A 23,452-nucleotide genomic window follows, 5' to 3' on the forward strand; every position below is an offset into this window, starting at 1 on the left:
CTATTATAAAATAACCACATAAAAAGAAAAGGGTTTCGTAATATACATATAAATACAATTTGTAGATACTTTTATTTATTTTATAAACTATTGTAAAAGTTACAGTATTGTACATTAGAAAATGTAGATTGAACGTCTCTAGCGTGTCTATTTTACGATACGTGTACATTTCGTTTCATAGACAGATAGCATTTTATAATTCACCTGTAATATAAAACATTCCTTACATACAGATGACGTATAATAGAATACTGAAAAAATGTAGTATTGTTTGTCAGCGAATATTCTAAGCCAGGTATCAAATATGAAAGTGATGATGGTATTGCCCTATACGAAATGCTTGTTGTTTTAAATAAATTAATGCAAACTTGTCTTTTCGGACATTTTAAATACATTTCCAAACAAACTTATCGAATCCGATATATTTGGAGAATTCGATTCGATTTAAAGCAGTATAAACAAAATATTACTAATTATATTTTTTATAAATAGAATATTTTGCCACGTTCGTCCCTTCTTCTTTCCGTTTTTAAACGGAGTCAATGAAAATGCTTTTGATTCCATGTTTAACGTAATGGACGTAAAAAAAATGACCCTGAGTGGCAAACTAAAAACACATTCTTTATCGATGACCTTATGGCTGCGAATGTTCGAGCTTGTATACATCGTGATATGCGTTACGTATTAGTGCATATGGGAAGCAGCTTTCTAAAAGATCCATCGTTAAAAATGGTGATTCTTGAACTATCTGGTCCAACAAAAGGTACACGGATTCCCTATTTTTAATCGCCTCTTTGTCTGCTTCTTGGCCTAGTCTGAGTAAACTGGACGATGCCAACGCAAGGAATTCCTTCATTCGTTCTTCTATGTCATTTTGTCCACAGATGGTAAATAATGCGCCAAAAATATTATTTATTGCAGTTGCCATGCAATGTATGTTGTTAGAATGACCCTCTAGGGATGCCCGATAAAAGGAATTCTCATTTCGGGCTAATTTCGGAATAGAAACGGCGACAAAGACCATCAACAGACATACGAGCGAATGTTCATCTTCATCTACTTCGGATTTTTGGCTTCTTAATGCTGCTGTTAATGTTGGATCAACTTTGCAAGTTAAACCAGCGGCTGAAGTCATTTCGGAGACAACGCGCATGGGATCACCGGATGGTAAATGATGTCGAAAATCTAGAATCGAACTTAAAAGAAACGGTATACGTTCTTCCAAGACATCGACCAATGCGGATTGGGCTAATTGTCTGAAACTTAGAATTACGCCTATAATTGTTACTCGTTGCAGCACGTTATCTACCTGCTGCAACCTTTTAAATTGTTCTTTCATTACTTCCGGTTTATCAAAATTCGTTCGCAAAGCATTAAGAACGTCTTTATTGCCAGCAACTAATTTCTTTAGCTGTTGCACTTGACTAGCTATATGCCACATCAAATTTTCATTCAACATCTTCATACCATATGGTCCAATTAGTTCAGCTAATGCTCTCAATTCATTGATATCGGAAAATTCCTCTGCGTTAAAAGGTATTGCTCCCTCTACGGATAAACTAACGAATGCTCTTTGATTGCTGGAATAACAAATATTTCCGGCGCTAACTCGCCTTAATAAAACATCAGAATACCATTGCGTGTATAAAGCAGCGATAGTTTTATCACCATGGCTATCTAATTCTTGAGTTTGTTGAAGAAGCGCGTTGTTGAATACACGTGTAATATCTATATGCACATAGTTTTCAACCGTCTGAAGAACATTCATGTAAGATCTAACGCTCACAAATAATTCTGATGGTTTAGCTATTTCGCTAGTATCTGAATTGTACATGACCATACCAACAAGTGCTCTGGCAAATCTTGATTCTAAATGTTGATGCAAATATTCTCTTGGTGCGAATGTATATTCCCATACATTGATAGTAGGACAGTAATTAATCGCATAGCATAACTCTGTTAATGCCATGTGAAGTTTATCCATTGTGGTAAGTTCTTCTCTGGTTTTTCTGTAACTCTCTATACCCGGTTTATGAATTTCATACATATTCTTCTTATTTTTATCCTTTTTCTTACGATTTACAACCTGAGAGATTAATAATGCACAGTGTTTTGGCAACAATTTATCGCTCATGTTACACTGCTCATCACAGATAGTCGTAATAATATTTTTAGCTTCTTTGGCCATTTCGTCTAAAAACATATTAACGACGGATAAACTTCGTTCTCGAATATGATGACGCTCTTCTGGACACAGTTCGTGCGTACAACTTTGAAAATGACTACATATTAAAGGAAATGCAACGATATATCTATTTTGAGCAGGAAATTCTAAACACATGTGAAATTGATCTTCAAATACTTTGCTGTAGAAACAGAAGATAGATAAATCGGATGTTTCAACTAGCATCTCATCCAAATTATCCACCATCTTAGTATGAAATACTACAGTATCCATAAAAGATGCTAACTCTCTATTATCGGCTAAATTCATGTTGCATTTTGCGATAGACATATATGCTTGCAATCTGAACCAATCCAGTCGGAATGCACGAAAATCAAACAGTTCGTTATCTTCCACTTGTTTGACTGTTAGACTAGCTATCTTTGAACACATATCACTAAGAATCGCTCCTTCGTCTTCTGGACAAACTGGAAGGTTTTGTATCATTTGATCTAAAGCAGGTGCATCAAATCCAGACAAAAATTGCACGTAATACCTTTGAAGTACTTGGGAATATTTCTTCACTAATGCTCTCAATTCTTCGCAGTGAAACAGTAATTCTGGCAATTGACGATCCACTAGATCCTCACCTCCCCTTCCTTTACCTTTTCCTTGTGTGGGAGGATTAACGCCATGCCGCAAAAGCCATAAAATTTCATCCCTCGCATGAGAGAGTCCCATCAAAACTAAGAGCGCTTTTGGTCCTAAGAGACCAGGTTGGTCAGTTAAGATTAAGCCCAGCTCTTTCAGTGCCGTCCTTAAGAATTTTCTTCTTTCCCTGTGTCTATAACCAGCCTTTTGCACCGCTTGGCTATAACATTCTTTCACTTCAGATACCCGTTTACTATAGCCTTTTATACTTTCAAAAAATGTTTGTATGTATTGATGTATATAAATAACTTCATCTCTGAACAATGCTAACACCCAACCAGATTCTAAAGCCGTGGTCCATAATTTACCAGGCTGTTCCTGATTTAAGAACGAATGACACAATGTGAAACCTAAAATAACCCATCTTTCTATTCTATCTAAGCTCAAAGTTTCACAAGACATAGTGTCTGTTGCTGCTGCTTTAAGTATTTGTCCAGGACTTCCAACAAGGCTGAGCTTTTGATCTGCTCTCCATGTATCCGCAGATAAATTTCTCTCTGGATAAATAGGCCACAATGAGGTGAGAGCAGTCTTTAATAATTTAGAATGAGGAACAAATTCTTCTGAAAGTTTTTTTAATGGAGCATCGTAATCCATAATCATTTGACCCAAGCGAGGAAAGCTAGGATCAGATTGACTGTGTACCATTTCATGAGCTGCGTTAAATAAACCTAATACAGCTTTGCGATCTTCCACTTGCGATAAAAGAATCATTAAACTGACGTATGTAACAACAAGATCCAAATAACCTTTTGTTAACTCAAAATTTATCGTTATGTCCATATGAACACCACAAGCATCCATTGTAGTTAAAAGCTCACAAACATTGTCTTTGAAATCGAGCAAATCAACAAAGGTATAGTAATATAGAGATAAAGATTTAATAATCTCATTGCGAAGATTCGTAATAGTTTGCAAACTCTTAACATCAATATTAGGAAACTTTCTCACAATCGTCTTGATAGAAGATTCTAAACTTTTATCCGAAAGAAATCCAGGCTTTGATTTGGCATCACCGCATGCCTTTTTTATGTTATAAATGCGAGTTAACATCCCAATACCTCTGTCATTTAAAATAGTTAGCTTCTCAGCTAACTTTTGTTGACTAGGTACAATAGGTCGTGCCATGATTGTATTATATTATTTTTTACAAAATCAACATAACTCATTCACCTCTTTTCACTTCTTTGGTTTTAAGTGACAGGAGACCCCACCCCTGGGGACAATTTACTTTTACCGAATACGGCTAAAATAGAGAGATTTTCTTCTCCTACAAAAAAAATTTAGATATTTATCGTGTTTGTTTAAAAAAAAAAAGTAATATTTAATATTGAAAGCATATCTTACCTTTCTTGCTGTTACATGTTTAATACGAATCGATGACACCATAAAACGAGATTTCTGTGTACGTCGCGTATTAAGTGAAGTATCGCTGTTTCAGTGAACAGTGTTGCCAACAGCTGCTATGTTACCAGTATTCCAAACGAAACAAATGTTACTAAACTATTATTAAATTTTAAAACACTAACGAAACAATAAACGTTCTTAAAGCTAAGTTTCTTTGTTCATCGGTGTGTGTGTGTGTATGGCGAAGAAGATTATGATAATTAGTAATTATGTAAAACATGTAAGTAAAAAGAAGGATATTTAAGAAAATACGTACAAATAATCACTATATAATGGACATAATTTTCGGAAAGATGTTTGTAATTCTATATTACCTGTAGCGTGCTCTTTCTATGTTAATTAACAAATATACGTTACGTTACGATATATTTATTCAAAAGATAAATTGATGGCCAAATGAATAGGTAAAAACACATTTTGCACAGAGTTATTTATAAAAATATACAATCAAAACATAATACTCAAGCAATTTAAAAGAAAAAGATATGTTAGTATAACTGAGGTATAATTAAATAAATTACAAACGATAATAATATGTACACTGTTTTATTTGTGTAAAACAAATCGCAAGAAATTAATTGGAATTGTTTTATTTACAGTAACAATATACAGTATATTACAATATTATACATTTATGAAAGCACATACAAGATGTTCTGCATATCATTGACTAATTGTAAGTACAAGATGATAAGGTCTGACATTCGTTGCTTTTTCGTTTTGTGGATCACCTAACTGACACTCTTACCTGTATCTTTCGACAGTTCTTGTATAATGAATGAACTTTTAAGACGCAATTTGACTTTTTTCATTGTTTCATTTTTGTTCTTTTTATACATCTATTTCAATATTTTCGTCCTCTTTTGTGCAGGTTATTGTTTGATCGCGAGATAAGAGCGCTAGAGTGACGCCGCGAAACCCAGAAGGACGACACGATGATTGACGACGAATCTAAAAGCTTTTCATGGAGATTTGGTAACATTTGATTTATTTTAATAAAGGCAAACGTACTTATACGTTTCCTATACACGTAGTCGCCATTCGGCTTAATTTCCAAGATACATATCTGTAAAAGATCGTCCAACGGTACCACTACAGTGAATTCTGCCTCTAATTGTGCATCGGTGGCAGTGCACGCGTTAGTTTAGTTATCGGCCACCTTGTAGCACGGTGATTGGATAAAAGGACAAGAATTAGATTGAGGTTATAGACAGAATTCAAATTTTGTACTTCACTTAATTATATTCCATGAATTTTACATTAATTATTAACAATTAAAACACAGAATCTGATCGAAAATTCGACGAGTTTAAACATTTCATTCTCTCGAATTGGATGTCATCGTTAATTGAAATCTTATACTTAATAGAGATCAATCTTTCATTATTTCAAACTTTCCAAATAATTGACACTCTTCGTCTTTAGGAAAAAATTATATTTTATGCTTTGTTATAGATTTCTTTCAACCTTTTTCCATGAAATTTGACGATTCCTGTTTTATCGATAACTTTCCATGGATCATAACAATATCGACGACAACGCATCTAATCGTGAGTCGAATGCATTTTTGTTCCTCCGGTCACTCAATTATTTCGCTCTCTTCTTCGACAGTATTTCAAAACGCGAAACACGAAGACTCACACAATCTCGGTTGTATCTCGTATCACAAGCGAGATCCTGTACTTGTACTGTACACACATGGCTTGTGTTTAGTTAATGCGTATATATGTCGTTTGCGATGAGAATGCTCAATGGCTGAGTCTATCGATTCATCAGTCATTCATTCACCAAATGCCGATATTATTGATATTCTCCCCATAAAGACAGATTGAAGAACTATTTCACGCACAGACGAATAAGCATGCACCATTGTTAGTATATACATACGTGCGTATATTCTTATATGTGGTAAAATGTCTTTTAATTATTTAAAACTTATTTAATTGCGTAATTTTTCATTTTAGAAAATGTTTAAACTAAATTTTTACATACTTTGAGTTATTTAATGAAGTTTATAGCGGAGTTAAATACACGCGTTTCTTTTTGTAATTCTTGTCCAATAATAACGCGAAAATAACGTTGCAAACATACAAAACATACAAACAAAAGATGTTACAACATACAAGATGTTCCACGGTTTTTGGTATTAATATCTTATACAAAATGAATAAACTGCGAATATCTATACGAATTCATATTTCTATGAACATAATTAAAGAAGTAGAATCTAAATAGAGATATTTTACATATAAAATGCATTTTGCAAAAAATCTCGTATCATGAATTGACACAATTTTTACATTTAAGTTCTTAGTTTATCTTTCTTTTTGCACGTGTTTTCATTTATTTACCAGGCAACTAACTATACCTACATATGTACACATATGTGTCACTGCTTTGAGGTTACATTCAGCGCACTTACTTACACGATGAAACCATTGACATTTGAAACATATTTATAATCGATAACCCTCATAGTTGTAAAGAAATATGGATATCGGTGACACGCAGAGAAAAAAGCATTCCCTCGCAGATATATGATAATGGGTATAATCCTTCGATATCTTATCCTTTATGGATGTTATTCATTTATAAGCGCTTTTGGATCACGTTCAATTCCCGCTATAGCCCGCCATTCTTCGGTGAAGCCAATGTTGCCGGCACCCTTCGATGTAGAACCATTGGCTTGACTTTACTTCTTTCCCATTTTTCATTAACACAATCAAGCTGGTCGAACGCTAGGAAACAATGGTTCCTTGGCGGTCCCTCGTGTGGACGGTTTTCCACGCCGAAAAAAACCTATAAATTATTAAGGGAGACGATTGCGATTGGCGTTTATTTGCTCTCTTCGTGTATTTTTGGAAGACCATGACGCATGATCGTTATGTCTGTGTACTTGATCATTGATCTTCGACATTTTCGATCGCTTTTTAATCCTCTTATAGACACAATTCATTGATTTTCTTTGATCGCTTCGATTATCTTCCGTCTTATTTTTCGCTAACGGTATATTTCTAACGAACGTTTTTCCCGTACTCTATCTGCTCCATTTGTAGTCCATAGTATTTGTATTTCATCGAAAGAATTTTATTGCTATGCGATCAAGGATCTCGAGACTACGTAAAAGTACATTCACGTGTCTTTAATCGATAACCTTTCATTATGGTGTAATAACAATGTTTTATTACGATAGTTAATTCTGGCAAAGACGTCCGGTAGTAACGCATCGGAAACAAGAGGTGGTGGGCGAGGGTAATCGAGGCGGCTTTAATTATCCCGTGGCCTCCTAACGTGCAATTAATTCCGAATGCGGTTTAGTTTAGCGAACGAAGAGCAAACAATGTATTAACCCCTCCCCCACCCTAGACTGCCTAAATGTAGCCGGTTATGTCGAATCGGAGAAGAGGGAGGAATTGAAGACGGTGAGAGGTTAGGCCACTTTGCGCAAATAGCATGGATCCTACAGTTAGTGCATACTTCCCATACCCCTATTCCTGCCCTTACCCCGTTATCCCTTCGCCAATTCGCGCTCTTTGCATCACCTACGCCTATATTCTATCGCCTCTGAACGTGGAGTTAATGCTCTGTGAATTTGTGATTGCCTCTAATGCAAATCCAAGGTTTTAGCCTCGGTGTACCCGAACTTGCTAAAGAGCATATTTCGAGAAATCAACGAATCTCTTTCTTCTCTTTTCCGTTTAAAAATTCTACCCTTCTAATTGTAAGTACATATAATTATCACGCTTTCAAGTTACAACTGTACCGTGTTTACTTTATACTATACCAGAATTTCATTTACTCTGTTTCCTTGAGATATTTTAGTGTAAAAATGTTAGTGTTGGTAGATAGAAACGTCGGTAAAATAATTTTTTAATAATTTTATAAATGACACGGAACAATCGCCACGTTTCTTTTTTCTGTGATGTAATAGGACGTGTAAGGTGCCAAAGAAATACTCGGCGTTTTGTTTAATAATATGTTTATTAAGTTGCTTAACGGCTTCGTTACAAGTCTCGACTCGCGACTTGCGCGAACGGCAATTTATTCACGACTCTTGCTTACGACTGCTCAATCACGACTCTCGATTTCAACTGCTCAATCACACTTCTCGGTCACCACCGATCTCTTAATATCCTTTTCCGTTTCTTTTTGCCCCTACTCGATATTTCCACTACGCGCGCGTTCGTTAGGCGTCCGCGACCACACTGGTCACGTACGCTTTCTCCCGAGTATTTGGCGGAAGAACCGTAGAGATATCGATGGCTCATTAGGCCTGTCGGCAATTACGCTTCGTCGCGGTCTTCCTTATGTTTCGTCGGTCTCTCGTAAACATTCTGTCAACGGTGGTATATTATGTACCGACGAAATCATTGGAAAGTTCTTTGCTGTCGGGTGCTGCTACAATTCCGTTTTTTTTTTTTTTTTTTTCGTGTTCTTACAGTCTTATGATTGTTTCCGATAGAAATCCTGAATTTTAGCACGAGTGTATTTAAGCTTCTTAAAGTTAGGTTTTCGACATAAGCTGTCGATTCCTTTTTAACGTGCGAACGATCTAACCGACCAAGATTAAATACTTCCACTTTCCATATGTGCCGTAATCCGTTATTCTCAACGCTTTCCAGCAGTGATATTAGGGTGCAGTATCAAGAATCGTAACGTGGTGCACATATCTATAGGATACGTATTTTTTTTATACCTAGTATATATCGATCCTTTCTCACGATTGTCGGAGGTTATTCGTTGACGTTACTCTCTCATGAGAGCCGAACTCCCACCGTGGATGTTTGTTCAGGGTTTCAGTTTCACTGAAATGATCATTTCGGAAGACGTTGACGGAGAGCAAGACGAAGAGTCGAGAGAACACGATGTGCATAAACGGTGAGAGAAATGGCGTTCAAGTGAAACGCCGAGGAAGGAATGGGGGGAAGGAGAAGGAGAAAAAGAGAGGAATGGACCATGGCGAAGATACAGCGTGCAAGAGTAAGAGAAAGTAAGAAGGACGAAAGGGAGGGAGAAAGAGAGGAGAGGAGTTCGCGCGAAGCGAATGACTGCGATTCGTCCAATTATCGGTTGGCACCAAAAGTGCTGGGTCTGGCTCGCCTGCCAAATGGGAAATAGCCGGCGAACTGCAGAGGGAAGCTATAGCCGAAGCTGGGACTATGGTCCTACGAACTCTGTGTGTGGAACCTCCAGCCTGTACCTTCTACTTTCTCTCTCTCACTCTCTCTCTCTCTCTCTCTCTCTCTGGCTATGATATGAACTGGCAGAGTATAGAGGCCGCCCGTACCAAGTAAACGGCAATCACCAAAACATAATTTCACCTTCTACGATTCGCTAGTCTTCCCTTCTTCCGGTATCTTCTCTCCTATGAACTCTGAACTTCGTTTAGAATCGGTAACGACCAGTCTATCGTGATTAGATCTTAAATCGTTCTGTGTTAATGTTTCGTTGTTTGTTGCGCAGCGGCTATAACGTATCGTGATCTTGGGACAATTTGTTATACGATAATATTTTATATTTTAGTCTGCGTAGCTCTGTATAGTTAATTCCAACAGATTTGGTCTTGTTTCATTCGACGTAACCCGACGCGACGGTAGAATCGGTTTTCGTATGTTCACTCGAAATTGTTTCTCTATAAATTCTAACTACTAATAATAAGTTTCATTACGGTTTGTTTATTTATCTTAGGTTTCAAGAAATTGGTTTTTAGGAAACGGTAACAAATGACCATCGGATCGGTTGCTATCTTTTCCTTTCTTTCTTTTCTTTTTTAACGAAGTTGTGGTTTTTAAGAAAATTATCTTACTCGTTTTGTTTCTTCGTAAAGGAAAATGTGTCCACCGGTACTCGCCGAATACCATGCTGATGTACTTTATGAAAATTTCTGATGTAATTTTAGGAAAGCATATTGTTAGAATGGTAATGTTTCGGTGTAAAGGGATGGGAATGAACGTGCAAATGATACGAGGTAAAATTAAGTGTTCTCGTTCGTGGATATACGCACCTGGTAATCAGACTTTTAATTTTAAAGTTAATTATACGTAAATTAATTTACATATGTTTGTATGCGTAGTGCGTCTACGTTTGGTAAATAATGTCCGCGAAAATCCTGCTTCAAAATTTAAATGCCTTTAAGCTGAATACGTTTACATTATCCACATACTCATACGTGCATGTACAGGCGCGCGCACGCGTTTTATTTCCTACAGATTTTAATTTTCAGTTTGTCGTCTTGTTTTAGTAGATGTAATTACGCACAGTTGCGGGAATCTTTATTCGTTTTGATAGTCGTGCTTGAAAAATCTTGACATCGCACACGATTCATTTATCTAGTCTTTTTTTTTTTAGGAAATCATAAAACTTATCGCTGGTCGCTGACTTTTTTTGTATTCTTTGTGACATAACGCGGACTGAGACAGGTAAATGACGTCATTAGCAAAGTCAAAGCGCTGACGCGTTGAGAATAACCCCAACCGTTGACCCACAATTTCCTCGTCCAGTTTCTTCACCCTTCAAGATCGATGCGTCGATTTCCGATACCCCGTACCAGCACCATGAAGTTGAACAGAACTCTGCTGGCCTTTCTACGCGACAAAGGACTCAAAGGAACCTTGATTATACGCTATATTTCAATTATTTTTCAAAGAGCTCTTGTGCCGTGCACCAAAAAATGTCGCTTTAACTTTGAAACGCTAACGTTTTATAATTTGTATGATCTATCCACCGGAAAAGTTCGTTGCAATTCACCATTTCCAACCACATCATACGCATCGTATATTTCGATATTTCGATGTTTCAAACGGTTTATTATTCATTCTTTTCGGTGTACTGGACATTCTATTACGAATTGCCGATGTATTGTATATAAGTTGGTGAAAACTAAATCATCGATAGTTAAGAGTTTGTGCCCGTACCAGTGTGCGATACAGTAACGAGAATCACGCAACGTTTCCATTCGCGCGTTAACCGTTCTGCGAGAAAATATCGTCTTGCATTTGCGAAATGTGAGGGTTATAATGTAGGGCTTGGTATCAATTTGTCGATTCTTGGTTAAGCAAGACAATCATCTTGTATAATTTAATGAGGCGATCCGCAGTTATGTCCCTATATGATTCGGAGCTGCGTGAAATGGTCGGTACTCCTGTATAGACTGGGAATGGTAATTGGTGAGGTAGGTATGCAGATACACACCACATGTATTCTGGATAGAAGGGCGCGACACTAATATACTCACACGTGTTAGCGATCGTGTTCCCAGGATTTGATTGTCCGTGTTGCCTAGAGAATTATCGAGTTCGCCGGATTCTGCTGTAGCATTTACAAGCGGAAGTGCGCGCTACGATTCAGAAACATCAACTCATTGTCTAACATGGGAGCTGGGTCGCGTATGATCATTTCCTATCGGTTATACGATGCGTTCAGTTTCATCGAATTAATCAGTTAAATTGCATTTATATAATCGAAGAATTATCGTCGTCGCAAATAATAAACCAGTGGTAATAACGAAAGATGAGAAGATGGAGATATTTTTTTATCGTTAATGTAATCGACGAACGAAAATGAATCGAGATAGCGGTAGTATACAATTGAACATAAAGTAACAGACTCTGTTTATATAATTTTCCGCAAGGATGCACATATATCTAAAAATGTAGAGGAGTATAATATAGTCTTTACCGTATCTTTGTGATATAAAAACGATATACGGAGTACGGTAGAATAAAATAATAGAAAGTAAGTGGGGAATAAACAAGATGGAAATATCGCGTTTCTCCATATCACTGGATATAGGTATTTCTATAAGAGATTTGTCCAAGTCAAAACGTGGTTGATGGACATGGCGCCAGCTCCAATATCAAAGTCCATTGTCCCCGATGAAGGTCGTATACGGTTTTACGAACGACTCGCGAGGCTGCCGGTGCAGACTACCCTACCAATAAAAATACTTTTAAGGAAATGAAATTGATATAAAGGACACATTGTGACGACGATACTACGAAACGTCGAAGACACATTACGTCGCGTGCAATTCTGTGTCGCAATGTGTTGTCTCGACGATAATCTCGCGTTGCCAGGTTGGACAGCTTTATTATATATGTTGCTGGCTACATTTATATAGAAAAGTTTGCAACGGGAGGTGGAACGGTACGATATCTACGTCCAGTTTACGGCGTTACCCGTTAATCTTAAATAATATGTGATAAAAGACGCTGTTAATATCTATTTCCCGGCGAAAGTTTGCTGCTCACGCGACTGTTACGCTCTAAGCGTGCGGTAAACAACGTTACGTCAAGTGATAAGCTCGCGAAAAATGTTAAAGGAAAAAGTTACTGGTAACTCGAAGGAAACGAGGGTCGATTTGATCGAAAGTTGCTAGGTTGTCGTTACGTTGCTTGTTCGAGATGGGTACATTGCTTTCTACGTGTACATATATGTATGTATACCGTATTTACGTACGTACAGCTACGCATATATGCCGATCTGCAGATGCGAAAGTCCGCAAGTAGTAGACGCTTGTACTATTCGGTCGTACACGAATAGGTAGACGCGTTGGTATCGTATTCGCGAGTCTCTTCTAAGCTGTCTGACTTTAAGTCGAGTCCGTTATTTCGAAGCATCGCGGATTAATACCAAGATAGATATGTGCAAGGAAGGAAAAATCGATAGTCGTGAGAAAACATATATGTAATAGATAAATAATGACTTTAATTAGTTTGAGCGTACAACAAGGGGATATTAATCTATCGTGTATTGATATGTATCGCGTTAATGCATATACGATCCACTAAATACGGTATGCATCCAATTAGAACGATAGTTACGCGGATACCATGATTCCCATATAACCGCGATGGAATGAGAAGATGCGTTTTAGCTTCTAAAATCGTTTAACAATATCTTCGATGTGGCGTGGCAATCATACGCGAACCGAATAATCTATCGCCATCAACGAGGATATAGCTGCGGCGAACGAGCACTTGGAATAATTAATGCGATTGCCAGCGATATCGTTAATGTAGTTACTGGCGTCGATTAATCATTTCTCCAATAACTTTCTCGATCTACCTTTAAAATCGATTGGCCTCGCTACTTCTAGCCGTACGGCGACGCGTTGTGAACGAGATTTTTCCGCACTTTGGGGAATTACATACGTCCTCGTATCAATTTTCATGAAAGAGCAAAATTATCGCGAGTCTCGAGAATCCGGAATTGAATTCACCGATGTGCAGGAAGCAATGGCCCGAGGAGGTAACTCGCTTCACCAGGGTGCCGGCCTCCGGATGATGTATTAGAAGTAACTGTGGCCAATAAAAATCAAGCGTTTTCTTTGGCCGGCATGATTTGTGGCCGATAAATCAAAAGACCGCGTTTCTTACATGCACCGTTCGACGGCCGGAATTACGGAGGTTGTGGTGGTGAACGCGAGCAACCGAGAGCGCACGCGTATCCCCTTTCGCTGTTTCTTCGCGCGTAAATAGCCGACGAAGGAAAGGATAGAGAACGAGATATGATTTTACGGCGGAGAACCGTCTCGTCATAAGAGGCGCGTCATAAGTTGGCGCGATCTCTTTCGGTAGTCGGTTGCAATGAATCATTTGATTACCGGAAAACTTATGATTTCTACTCTCAGCGGAAGGCAATTTACAAGATTGGTGGCTTGGCGCTATAATGCGATAGCGTCGCTATCGCTCTAGGGAAAACAGCGGCCGGTGTATACAATCGCGAAGAAAGAGCAAGAGGGTAGGTAGAAGAGGTAACAGGGAGTTGCCGTGGCCTCTGTTCGCTGTTTGTGTTTTTAATTTTCCCGGACCGTTTTGTATGCAGATATCTAGCGTAATTTATCCGGTGCGGGAGAGGGAGGGCGTGACGGAGGAGCGTACGTGTGGCGGACGGCCAGCCTCGCTGGTACACTGCTCGCTGTACGCCGACAAAGCCGAGCATTCTGTTACCGTTGTTGCAGCTGCAAGCATTATCGAATCTTCCAGTGTTATCCTTTATCCTATTCGCACCACATCGGCTTTCTGCGTTATTTTCGATATTGCAAAATAAATTAATATCGTTTACGCTTTAGACGATGTTAGGAATTATATGTTATAGTATATGAATACGTCAATCGATTCGATGAAAATTCAGTCTTTTGCGGAATAGTACCGGTGCAACGACTCCCTATTTTTCCACGAAAATTCTCGAACCATCTTCGACGCGACGTGCGCAAAAGAAATCGGCAAGGAACAGTTTTGTTGAAAATTTGTTTCCGAAGTGCTGACTTGTACGATATATAGAAAACTTGTATAATATTTTATGATATTTAAGAAAGCGATTAACGTACAATATCGTATCGATAAGAAAACGGAAGAGGACTGATACGCGATTAAATAGGCGACTACAGCACTACAATTTCGGAAACTAGAATCGTGTTCGCAAGAAATTCCTAATGCCTCGCTGTTTGCAGCTGGAGTTGCGTTCTATCCAAATAAGGACGGCAAATGGTTTTTCCTGCAGTTGGCAGAGACGCTACGCCGCGTTAGGCTGGGCCGCGCCACGCCGAGCCGAGCCTAGCCGGCACGCTTCGCACGCGGGGCAAGAACTTAATTATCTGTGAAACAATAGCCAGCGAATTATGATTATTACCCGGCTGGCCTTGCGAGAAAGCCCGAGGGTAGAACAGTCTATCCATGGTGATAAAAGTTGCGAGCGTAAATAGAGGGATTCAGTTTCGTTCTACCAAGGTCCCTTCGTGAGCGGAATTGCGAGACCACCGATGAGTTTCTCTCCTCGTCCGTTCTTTCGTCTCCCTTTTCCTTTCCGTTTATCTGGCTCCCAAGTGTAAGACAACCGGCAACGGTATCCCATTTTAAAGCCAATTTATATTTTTCTCCGGGCAAATCCCGTTGCTAAGCAGATTTCCATTCCGGAACATTTCAAATTGCCTTTTATATTATACTTTATACTGCCTCTATCGCGCTACATGCTTTGTCAGGGTGCGCCGTCTTGTTTACTTTAAGAACACGATAACTTATTCGTATTGGTGACGAAGATGTCGCTTGGTACATCGAATCAGCCGCGTATTTCGATCTCCGTGTACGACGTGAACGGCCGTGTAAACCGATTTTCAGTTTCACTGAAAAGTGAACAAATACGATTGGCGTGTATGTTGGCTTCATACACGACTATAATCTCGAGGAAAATCCACTCTGGCAACTCTTAACGAGTTTACCGAGCGGCGAACCATCTAAGGAGTTACAGGGACCTAAGAGTTGTTTACGAAGCCACGAAATCAAATTCTGCCGATCTACCTTCGATGCAAATGAAACTTTACGAAATTGGTTCGGAAGAGATTTATCCACTTAGACGGCGCTACTCGTGCGTAAAGGAGTAAGAGGAACCGAGGCAAGCAGCGCACGGTTCAGGGTGACTCCACCGGCTCTGACGCTGCCTGGGAAATATGATAATGCCTGTGGCGACGACAAGACGAATGGCTTCCACTATTCCTGCGCTCGTACCATCGTGGTTAACTTGCTGATTGGTCGTTGCCTCGTGGTGAAACGAATTTTTCGACGTATACGCGCTTTTTCGCCGCGTATCAGACGCCTCGTCGTATTTCATCGGCCTGCCTCTGTTTTTCTGTTTGTTGACTGGGCGTTCGCTCTTCTCGGTACGGTGATAATTCTTCACCGTGTTTGGCCGTGTGTAAGAAGTTGGAGCTTGCACACGTTGCTCTTGGATTTCGCGTCGCACCGGAGTAAATAACCTTATTTTCGCTCCTATTAAATCTATCTTCCAACGGGATCTTCGGAATGCGTTTTCCACCTACATATTTCGCGAGGAAAAGGAAATCGATGCGTTTCATTTACATCGATAGCGGAACGATCGTTTTTCCTGATCGAAACGTGTTACCCAATCGAATACTTGCTCGTTACCTTCCAAACGAACAGAATTATTGCGCTGCTGTTTAAAATATCTATAAAAATAATTATTACTTCGTCGTTGCTAGGAATTTGGTAGAATTAAAATTTTGAAATCTTATTCCCAAATGTTCTAAATTCAAGCTTCTCGATTGCGTTATTAGATACTTTTCTCGTTGCTCGTGGTGCTCAAATTTAATTCCTATAGGAATAGATCTCCGAGCGATAAACAGAATTCTCGGATTACCTCATAAACATCCTTCGATAGTTATAACAATCAGGCATGACAATCAGCCAGACAGCATCTGGAATCCATACATGGATACTTCTTCTACTATTTAACATTATGGAATGTTTATCAGAATGTTTTATTTACTCTTATATCGCATCATCGTCTTTCTTTTTCTGCGGTAAATTCGTATAACAGTTACATCGTTCGAGTTACAAATAAACTAACGATATCGATGATTCTAAATCGTAGTCGTTTCATGGTGTTTGCACGAACCAAGTTTCGATCTGTTAGCACATACGCGAAGCTAAGAGAGATCTATACGTTAACCATGATATAGCTTCTAAAGTTTCATGCACCGCGAGAATCGAATTGCTGACCCGAAGGCGTCGTTGTGGGATTTCAATTAGTCCCCTGTCCTTTCTTCCACGAGCAATCGTGCTATTCCTTTGCCCTCATTGATCCATCTTTAACCTCTATTCATTCATTGCCCCTTTCCACCCACTTACAAAGTTCCATTTCTACCATTTAGATTACCGACGATCTTAATCCGGATATCCACCATAGTTTTGTGCAATTCAAATTTATTATTACTTTCATTGGGCCGTGTTTCAATACCGTGTTTCATATTCACGTTCTCAATTTACTCGTATGTACTTGCACTGCCGTGCATTTCGATACTTGCAAATTATTTTAAAAATATTCTCCCTATGAAGCTCTATACCTAATCTAAACTTCGCCTCTGATCTTATCTCCAATAGTCGTGTACTGTTAATAGATATCGATAAAACGATGGTCGATATTAATTGGTATCTATAAATAAAAATGTAACGATTGGAAGATGGATGAATATTGCTGGTACGGAAACACCAAAATTAAACGAGTTTATCTGTTCAATGTTGAGATCTTGGAACGATTGGAATTTGTGTTTCTAACCACGTTGCAAAAGTTTACGTAGATTTTACGAAGCGTCAGCTATTTATTAAAGATAAACGTGGAACTCGATTGACGCAGGTGTACTCCTTGTTTCAGTTTCGATTTGGCAGGATATTTGATTGCAGTTGTAACAAGAAATAAAAAAAAATGACAGTGGAGAAAAATTCTTCGATCATAACGTTAAAAATATAATAAAAGTATCGATCTTTTGATCGGATTGTACCAAAAAGTCAAATATTTATGTACGACAGTGTGTATATATAGGCACATTTTATCGAGAAGATCTTCAATAGTCGCGACAAAGTTTAAGTATTTCTTAGAAGAAGAGAGAGCGCTGAACGGCTGCTAGAACAACTGTGTAACGCGACAATGAATTAAACACCGACTAGAATACAGTTGTTGTCGCGGCAAGGGTTGCGAAAAATTTTAATCACGTTAAAATTCCGTGTCACGCTCTAAATTGGAATTGGCGGATTTTTGTGGTTACGTACGTTTGATCCGGGTTTTTCATCAATTTCACTAATTGGGATGTACAGATATGGCAGTCATTTCGGCAGGCGATCAATATCCGTTAATATCCGTTGCAATTAGAAGAACCTATCGGTGCAAGGTAGATGTATCGTTCGATTATCATATCGTGGTAATGACTAGCACCGAATAAACCCAATAGCTTGTTCCAAATGATTCTAGCGCACAACTGACGCTCATTGATCCGATTGTAATGACCCTGTAATGCATAGATCTATTATTTGTCAGGCAATTTTGTTAGTTTTCCTATAATTCGCACGAACTCGGCTAATAAAAATACCTACCAGTTTTACGCTCTTCTTGTTTGGTTTGTTGTCGTACTCTTAAATATTTATGGGAAATCTCCCAAAATAGTTTATTGATTCCAAAGGAATGTAACCGTACAAATTTAATTTATTCGTATAATTTTTCAAGGTGTATTTTCAACAAACTTTTCTACAAAGACCGATACGATACGAAAACCGTATCGATGTGTAACAACGCGGTTTCAGACTGTGATATATCTGTGATTTATAAAGCTAGGCGTTGCAGAAATGTCAACGACGCGAGCACCTCTCGGATATCCGCATAACTAAGCCGATCGGGATAGAAAAGAGTACGTCGTTATATTCATTAGAGCTCGTCCAAGCAGATAAAAGTTGCCGGAATAATGGTGCTCCGCGTTATTAATGATCCCTGGTAATCTGTTCGTCTCTCCCACCGCGTATTCTACCGCTGCTCCGGTGCCTATGTTCGCGAACGAACTTTCTCTCGTGCATTCGCAGCCCCAAATTTGTTCCAAACCCCTTGCACCAGAGTTAAGGCTCGTCCGATTCATTCAAGCTATTATCCTTAACTGCATCCTAGCAATCACACGAACCATTGTTTCATAGAATCGTTTCAGTTTTAACGTTTTCGAGTTCGTTTTTATCCAACGTTGCATCTATGACGTGTTTCGCGGATAAAACGTCCCACGGATATATTACGATGCCGAATATATCAAATGTTTCAATCGAATAGCTATAAATCGCTCGAACGTTTTTTACCGTAAAAATCTGGCGATTTCTGTAAGATAATGGGGTTGCATGCTAAAAATTGCCGAACATTACGGCGTACCTCGCATAATGAAACTCGATTGGAAAACTGGTCTTTGTTTCCAAGTTTCCGAAATATGAATTTGTGCACTATCACAGGAGCCTTTACTCCAAAAGAATTCATTTCCAACGAAATAGAAATTTTGTTTACTTAGTATATAAGAGAACAAACAATTTTTGATAATCTATAATTCAGTTAAGGTGTAAAACCTGTCCAAAGATCATAGTGCGTCTATCTTGACTTGGACTTTTTTCACAGTTTATTCAGACGGGGTCCAGGACGCGTTCGAATTTGAAAGAATCATTAACATAATCACGTATCTTCGCAAAGTTTGTGAAATTCTCTTGAGTAACGGTCGACAGCTGTAGATAAATGGCTCTTCCTGAGACCTCGGGACTGTTCGTTCGTTCGAACGGCCTATATAGTACCCAGCAGCGCCATTGTAGCGACGAATGGGCGTCGTAAAGAGTTTAACAACGCCGCGTCGAGAACAGAAAGTTTCCCTTAAGACCCTTACGGAATCGTTAACTGCGCGTATTTTAGAGCAGTTGTAAAGACGATAGAGGACGGAGGATCCATGGAATTGGAATCAGTCCCCGTTGAAAACCGAGAACGGACCGAAAAAATATACTTAAGTTAGTTGTCCGCGAGCAAACGAGGAAATTGTACCGATTCCATCCGTTACGAGACCTTAACTTAAACGCTTCAAACTGTTGGAGTTGGATATGAAGAGCTGGAGAAAAGTGCAGTAGGGAAATGAATATTTATTCAAATGAATGGATGCGAGGATCGTAGTACGTTAAAGCTGTCCTCTATAGATAACTCTGGCCTAGGCACCCACCAACAGTCGCAGGCACAGACACATTCGTATTACTTAACTCGGCGATAAACTCACCCTCGAGACCTGTAAACCTCTAACTCCCTCCCGATGGTCCAACCTGCATTTTCGCCTGCATTAAACTACCTGATTTGTCGACCGTGGTACAGACTTCTAAGCTGACCTCTATTATCCTTCGAGTCCATCGAGACCTGTTTTCTGCCACCTACGAAATATTATTGATTCGTTATTAAAATATTTACCGATTACACGAAGCAACTTTGTTCATCCTTTAGAGTCTTGACTCTAGCCTGTTCAATTTTTAATTATTCTCTTTTCCCCTCCCTCCTTCTCCTTCTTCTTCTACTTTTACTTCTACTTCTTTGTCATTTCGCTAATTTTATACGTATAAATGGAGTTCGCGCTAGTCCAAATAGTATCCCTCATGAACATGAAAATACCGCAACCTTCTAGATTTGTTTAAGTTTGAACCGATATTTAGACTACATACGAGATAAAACCCGGTTCGAATGGATTCGCAGATGCATGCGAATTCGTATTCGGTTCATTAGCAGTTCTTCCTGAAACGTCGAACAGTGTCTGTCGAATGAATCGTACGCATTTATTTTGTGGCATTATTTTAATCGCACCAACTTCTGGCTGACCGTTATTTTTCCGCTTTCTCCGACGCCCCTCTTTATTTCCCATGACAGAACATATGTTGGTACGTGTAAAAAAGGGTTGCTCACAGTGGACCTTGACGCACACATGACAAACGATTGCGACGAGTTTGTCGTAAACCTGAAAGTGGCGAGGATTTCTGAGTACCGACACGAATATATCGTGGATGTAATACCGGCAGGGGCGGTGGTTCGTTTCACGGACAGTATAACAGCGTTCGAAATCATTATTTTACTAATTTACGAAAAAATTCCGATTCGCGTCGCGCTTGACGCGGATGTAAGCGCAGGTGGGACGGGACACGATAGAGGACCCAACTAACGAGTACTCCGTCGTAAATAATTGCTGCAGCTTATTGCCGTCGAAATACCGATTCGACATTGATCGTTCGCATCTTTTTTTTTTTTTTTTACAAAAGTTATATGCGTATCCAGATAAATTTTCGATGAATCACCGTATATCTGATATTCATGCTAATCGTTGAACAATCTTTACACTTTATGTAACACCATTAGCATAATATGTGTAAAAATAAGTATTAAGAGTCATTTTCTTTCTTTCTGATCAAATTTTTTCTAAAAATAATCGTGTCTCTACTCCAGAGAACAGTTTACGGCCATCTAGAGGGTTGCTATAATACATACAGGTATTAGCGTAGCATTTTCTTAATATAGTACGTATACAATTTTTCTAAATCACCCTGAAAGGATATTTATGTATAGTATGTTTTACTTTGAGCTTACTTTTTGAGAAAATTATAACGCGTTTAATGTTTAACTCCGCCCTAAGTAAAATTTATAATTTCTATGTATCCTTAATAATCTAATTTAATGCGAGGCTATAAAATTTGGAAGACACACAACGTAGGATATTAGAATGTTTTACTTTGCGTTACAAAATCGTTTAAAGCGATTATTGTAATAATCTAATTGTAAAGTAATTCGAATCTATTCTTACGCTTTTTGTTGACGCAATTTTAATCTTCCGCCAGAGAGCAAAAAGCGATTTACAAACTGAAATGCTGATATACGAATATAAAAGATTTAAGAACGGTAAGTAATTACGTTTTCGACGATTCTCGTACTTCAGGGCAAAAGTGTCTATATAGGTGCGTATATGTCGCGACAAATAGGTGAACGTAGTTGGATAGATACAAAGGAGTACGAAACATATGATTTCCTTCGCGGTGGGGAATGATACTGTTTCTTACGACGAACAAGATACGTACAAGTTAAACGCATGCTGTATACAGAATGCCGAGCGATATGCGTCGCGGTTCATTACAGGGGTGTGCGCACGACGCTAATGCGACATCAATTATGCGCCAATAACATAACAATACATAACACGTCGCATTGCTTGCATGACAATGTACAGTGATCTGTGTGCCCCCACCACTGTGGCGATCGGTAGCCGCATATCCTTCTATTGTGCGTCGTGTATGGCTGATTGCTGCGCGTAATACTCCGTGTAATTTTGTCACTACGATGTTACAATTACATTCACGCGTTAATAGTTTTCCGCTGTTACACGGTCTCGCGAACAATAGGTTTCGATTTTCATATCTTATCCACTCGTAATTGCTAGGTCATATGAAATTGTCAATTTGCATAGATGATTTAGAATGTTATTCGTAGCGCTAGGTGGGAAGCTCCGCGTACACCGATTCTCTGTTATAGAAGTCTACCAGCGGAGAAAAGGAATTTCTAGAGTCGGCAAAGATTAAAAACAGAGATGGCAAGTAGGTAGATTATGGTTCGTGTCCGAAGACGAATTTCGTGAGATGCTTTTATCTTTTCTCAAACGAGTAGAATGAAACATACATAGTACATATGTACGTTACATCACGCCGACAACAGGATAATCGTCTTATACTTTGGTTATTATTAATATACACGCGTGAAAAAATTGTTTGTTGTTACGATTCAAAGTATTTACGACGGTCGAAAGAACTAGACAGGCGCAGAGATCGAGACGAGTGTTCGAAATACGATTTTCGATCAAGCGATCACCATGCGACAAGTGCCCCCGAGATAGTTCCCCGGTTACTGGGAAATTGTTTTTCCGTGTTTGCTATCGGCCGATCAGCACTCGGGTGATTAAATTAAAACGGTTAATCCGATAGCGACAATAAAGTGGCGGGTACCGGGAAATAACATGCGCGATTGCACAACTCTGCAAACCATTAATGCTATACCCGTTATCGCTATAACAGGGCTAGGTTTGCAAAAGGAGGAGAGATACCGTCATTATTAGTTATAACCTGTGGAATGACATTCAGCTTTGAGTTCTACCAGAGAAGCTATCACGCGAAACGTTATATCGCCCGACACGATTTCTCTATTAGCATTTGCGGCTGACCATAAAAGTTATGACAGTTGTGACATGAAAAATGTTCGGAACAATGCCACGGGATAATCTGTTTGCTCTCTATTATTTGTACATGGTTCGTTGTAATTTAACTGTATATCAAAAGCGCAGCCGTTCTAAACAAAGATTCGAACTCACGCTCGCGTCACTTGCGTTTCCTTTGTCTCTAGCATCTCTGTATAAAGGTAGGAGAATTCACGCGTTTCGTTTATTTTCGCCGAATATCGTGCATCCATGGCTGTTCGATCGACAGTCTCCTCGTTATTGGAATGTACGGTGAACCATTCATTATGTACGAGCTGTCAAATGGCCCTGACCACGGAACTGCTAAAAGGACCTCTCCGCTCTCCCCTTTCCACCGTACGAGGTGCAGGGAGCACTCGTTCTCGTTGAGTTTGTGTTACGCTCGCGTTTGCGGCGGTTCGGAGCTGCGGTCGCGATTCGATGCCCATTCAGTCGCCCAGTTTTGGTTTGCTTTGGAAATGACCCAAGCACTCCGAACGAAATCCCCTGAACCGGAAAGGCAAACCGTCTCCCGCCACATCACCAGCTCAGCAATTCGTAGCTGTATCCATTCCGCTCTCTACCTTTTTTTCTTCTCGATTGATTGCGAAACGAGAATGGGACGC

General features: G+C 39.1%; 2 protein-coding genes across 3 annotated transcripts in view; one reads left to right on the forward strand and one right to left on the reverse strand.

Moving 5' to 3' along the window:
• Positions 1-53: 53 nt before the first annotated feature.
• On the reverse strand, positions 54-4,339 carry LOC100650459 (membrane-associated protein Hem). Its single transcript, XM_003400923.4, has 2 exons — positions 4,223-4,339; positions 54-4,145 (listed from the first exon to the last, which is right to left on the reverse strand). Exon 2 carries the CDS (start codon positions 4,001-4,003, stop codon positions 635-637), a length of 3,369 nt encoding a protein of 1,122 aa, XP_003400971.1. The 5' UTR covers positions 4,004-4,145; positions 4,223-4,339; the 3' UTR covers positions 54-634.
• Positions 4,340-5,780: 1,441 nt separating this feature from the next.
• LOC100644981 (CUGBP Elav-like family member 4) overlaps positions 5,781-23,452 on the forward strand; it is a 594,520-nt gene continuing 576,848 nt past the window's right edge. For both annotated transcript variants that reach the window (XM_048412806.1, XM_048412813.1), the window contains exon 1: positions 5,781-5,832. In XM_048412806.1, coding sequence (XP_048268763.1) covers positions 5,796-5,832 — 37 coding nt within the window. In that variant the 5' untranslated portion in view covers positions 5,781-5,795. The remainder of the gene's footprint in view (positions 5,833-23,452) is intronic.

This window comes from Bombus terrestris, chromosome 15, assembly GCF_910591885.1.
Source record: "Bombus terrestris chromosome 15, iyBomTerr1.2, whole genome shotgun sequence".
Classification (NCBI taxonomy): domain Eukaryota; kingdom Metazoa; phylum Arthropoda; class Insecta; order Hymenoptera; family Apidae; genus Bombus; species Bombus terrestris.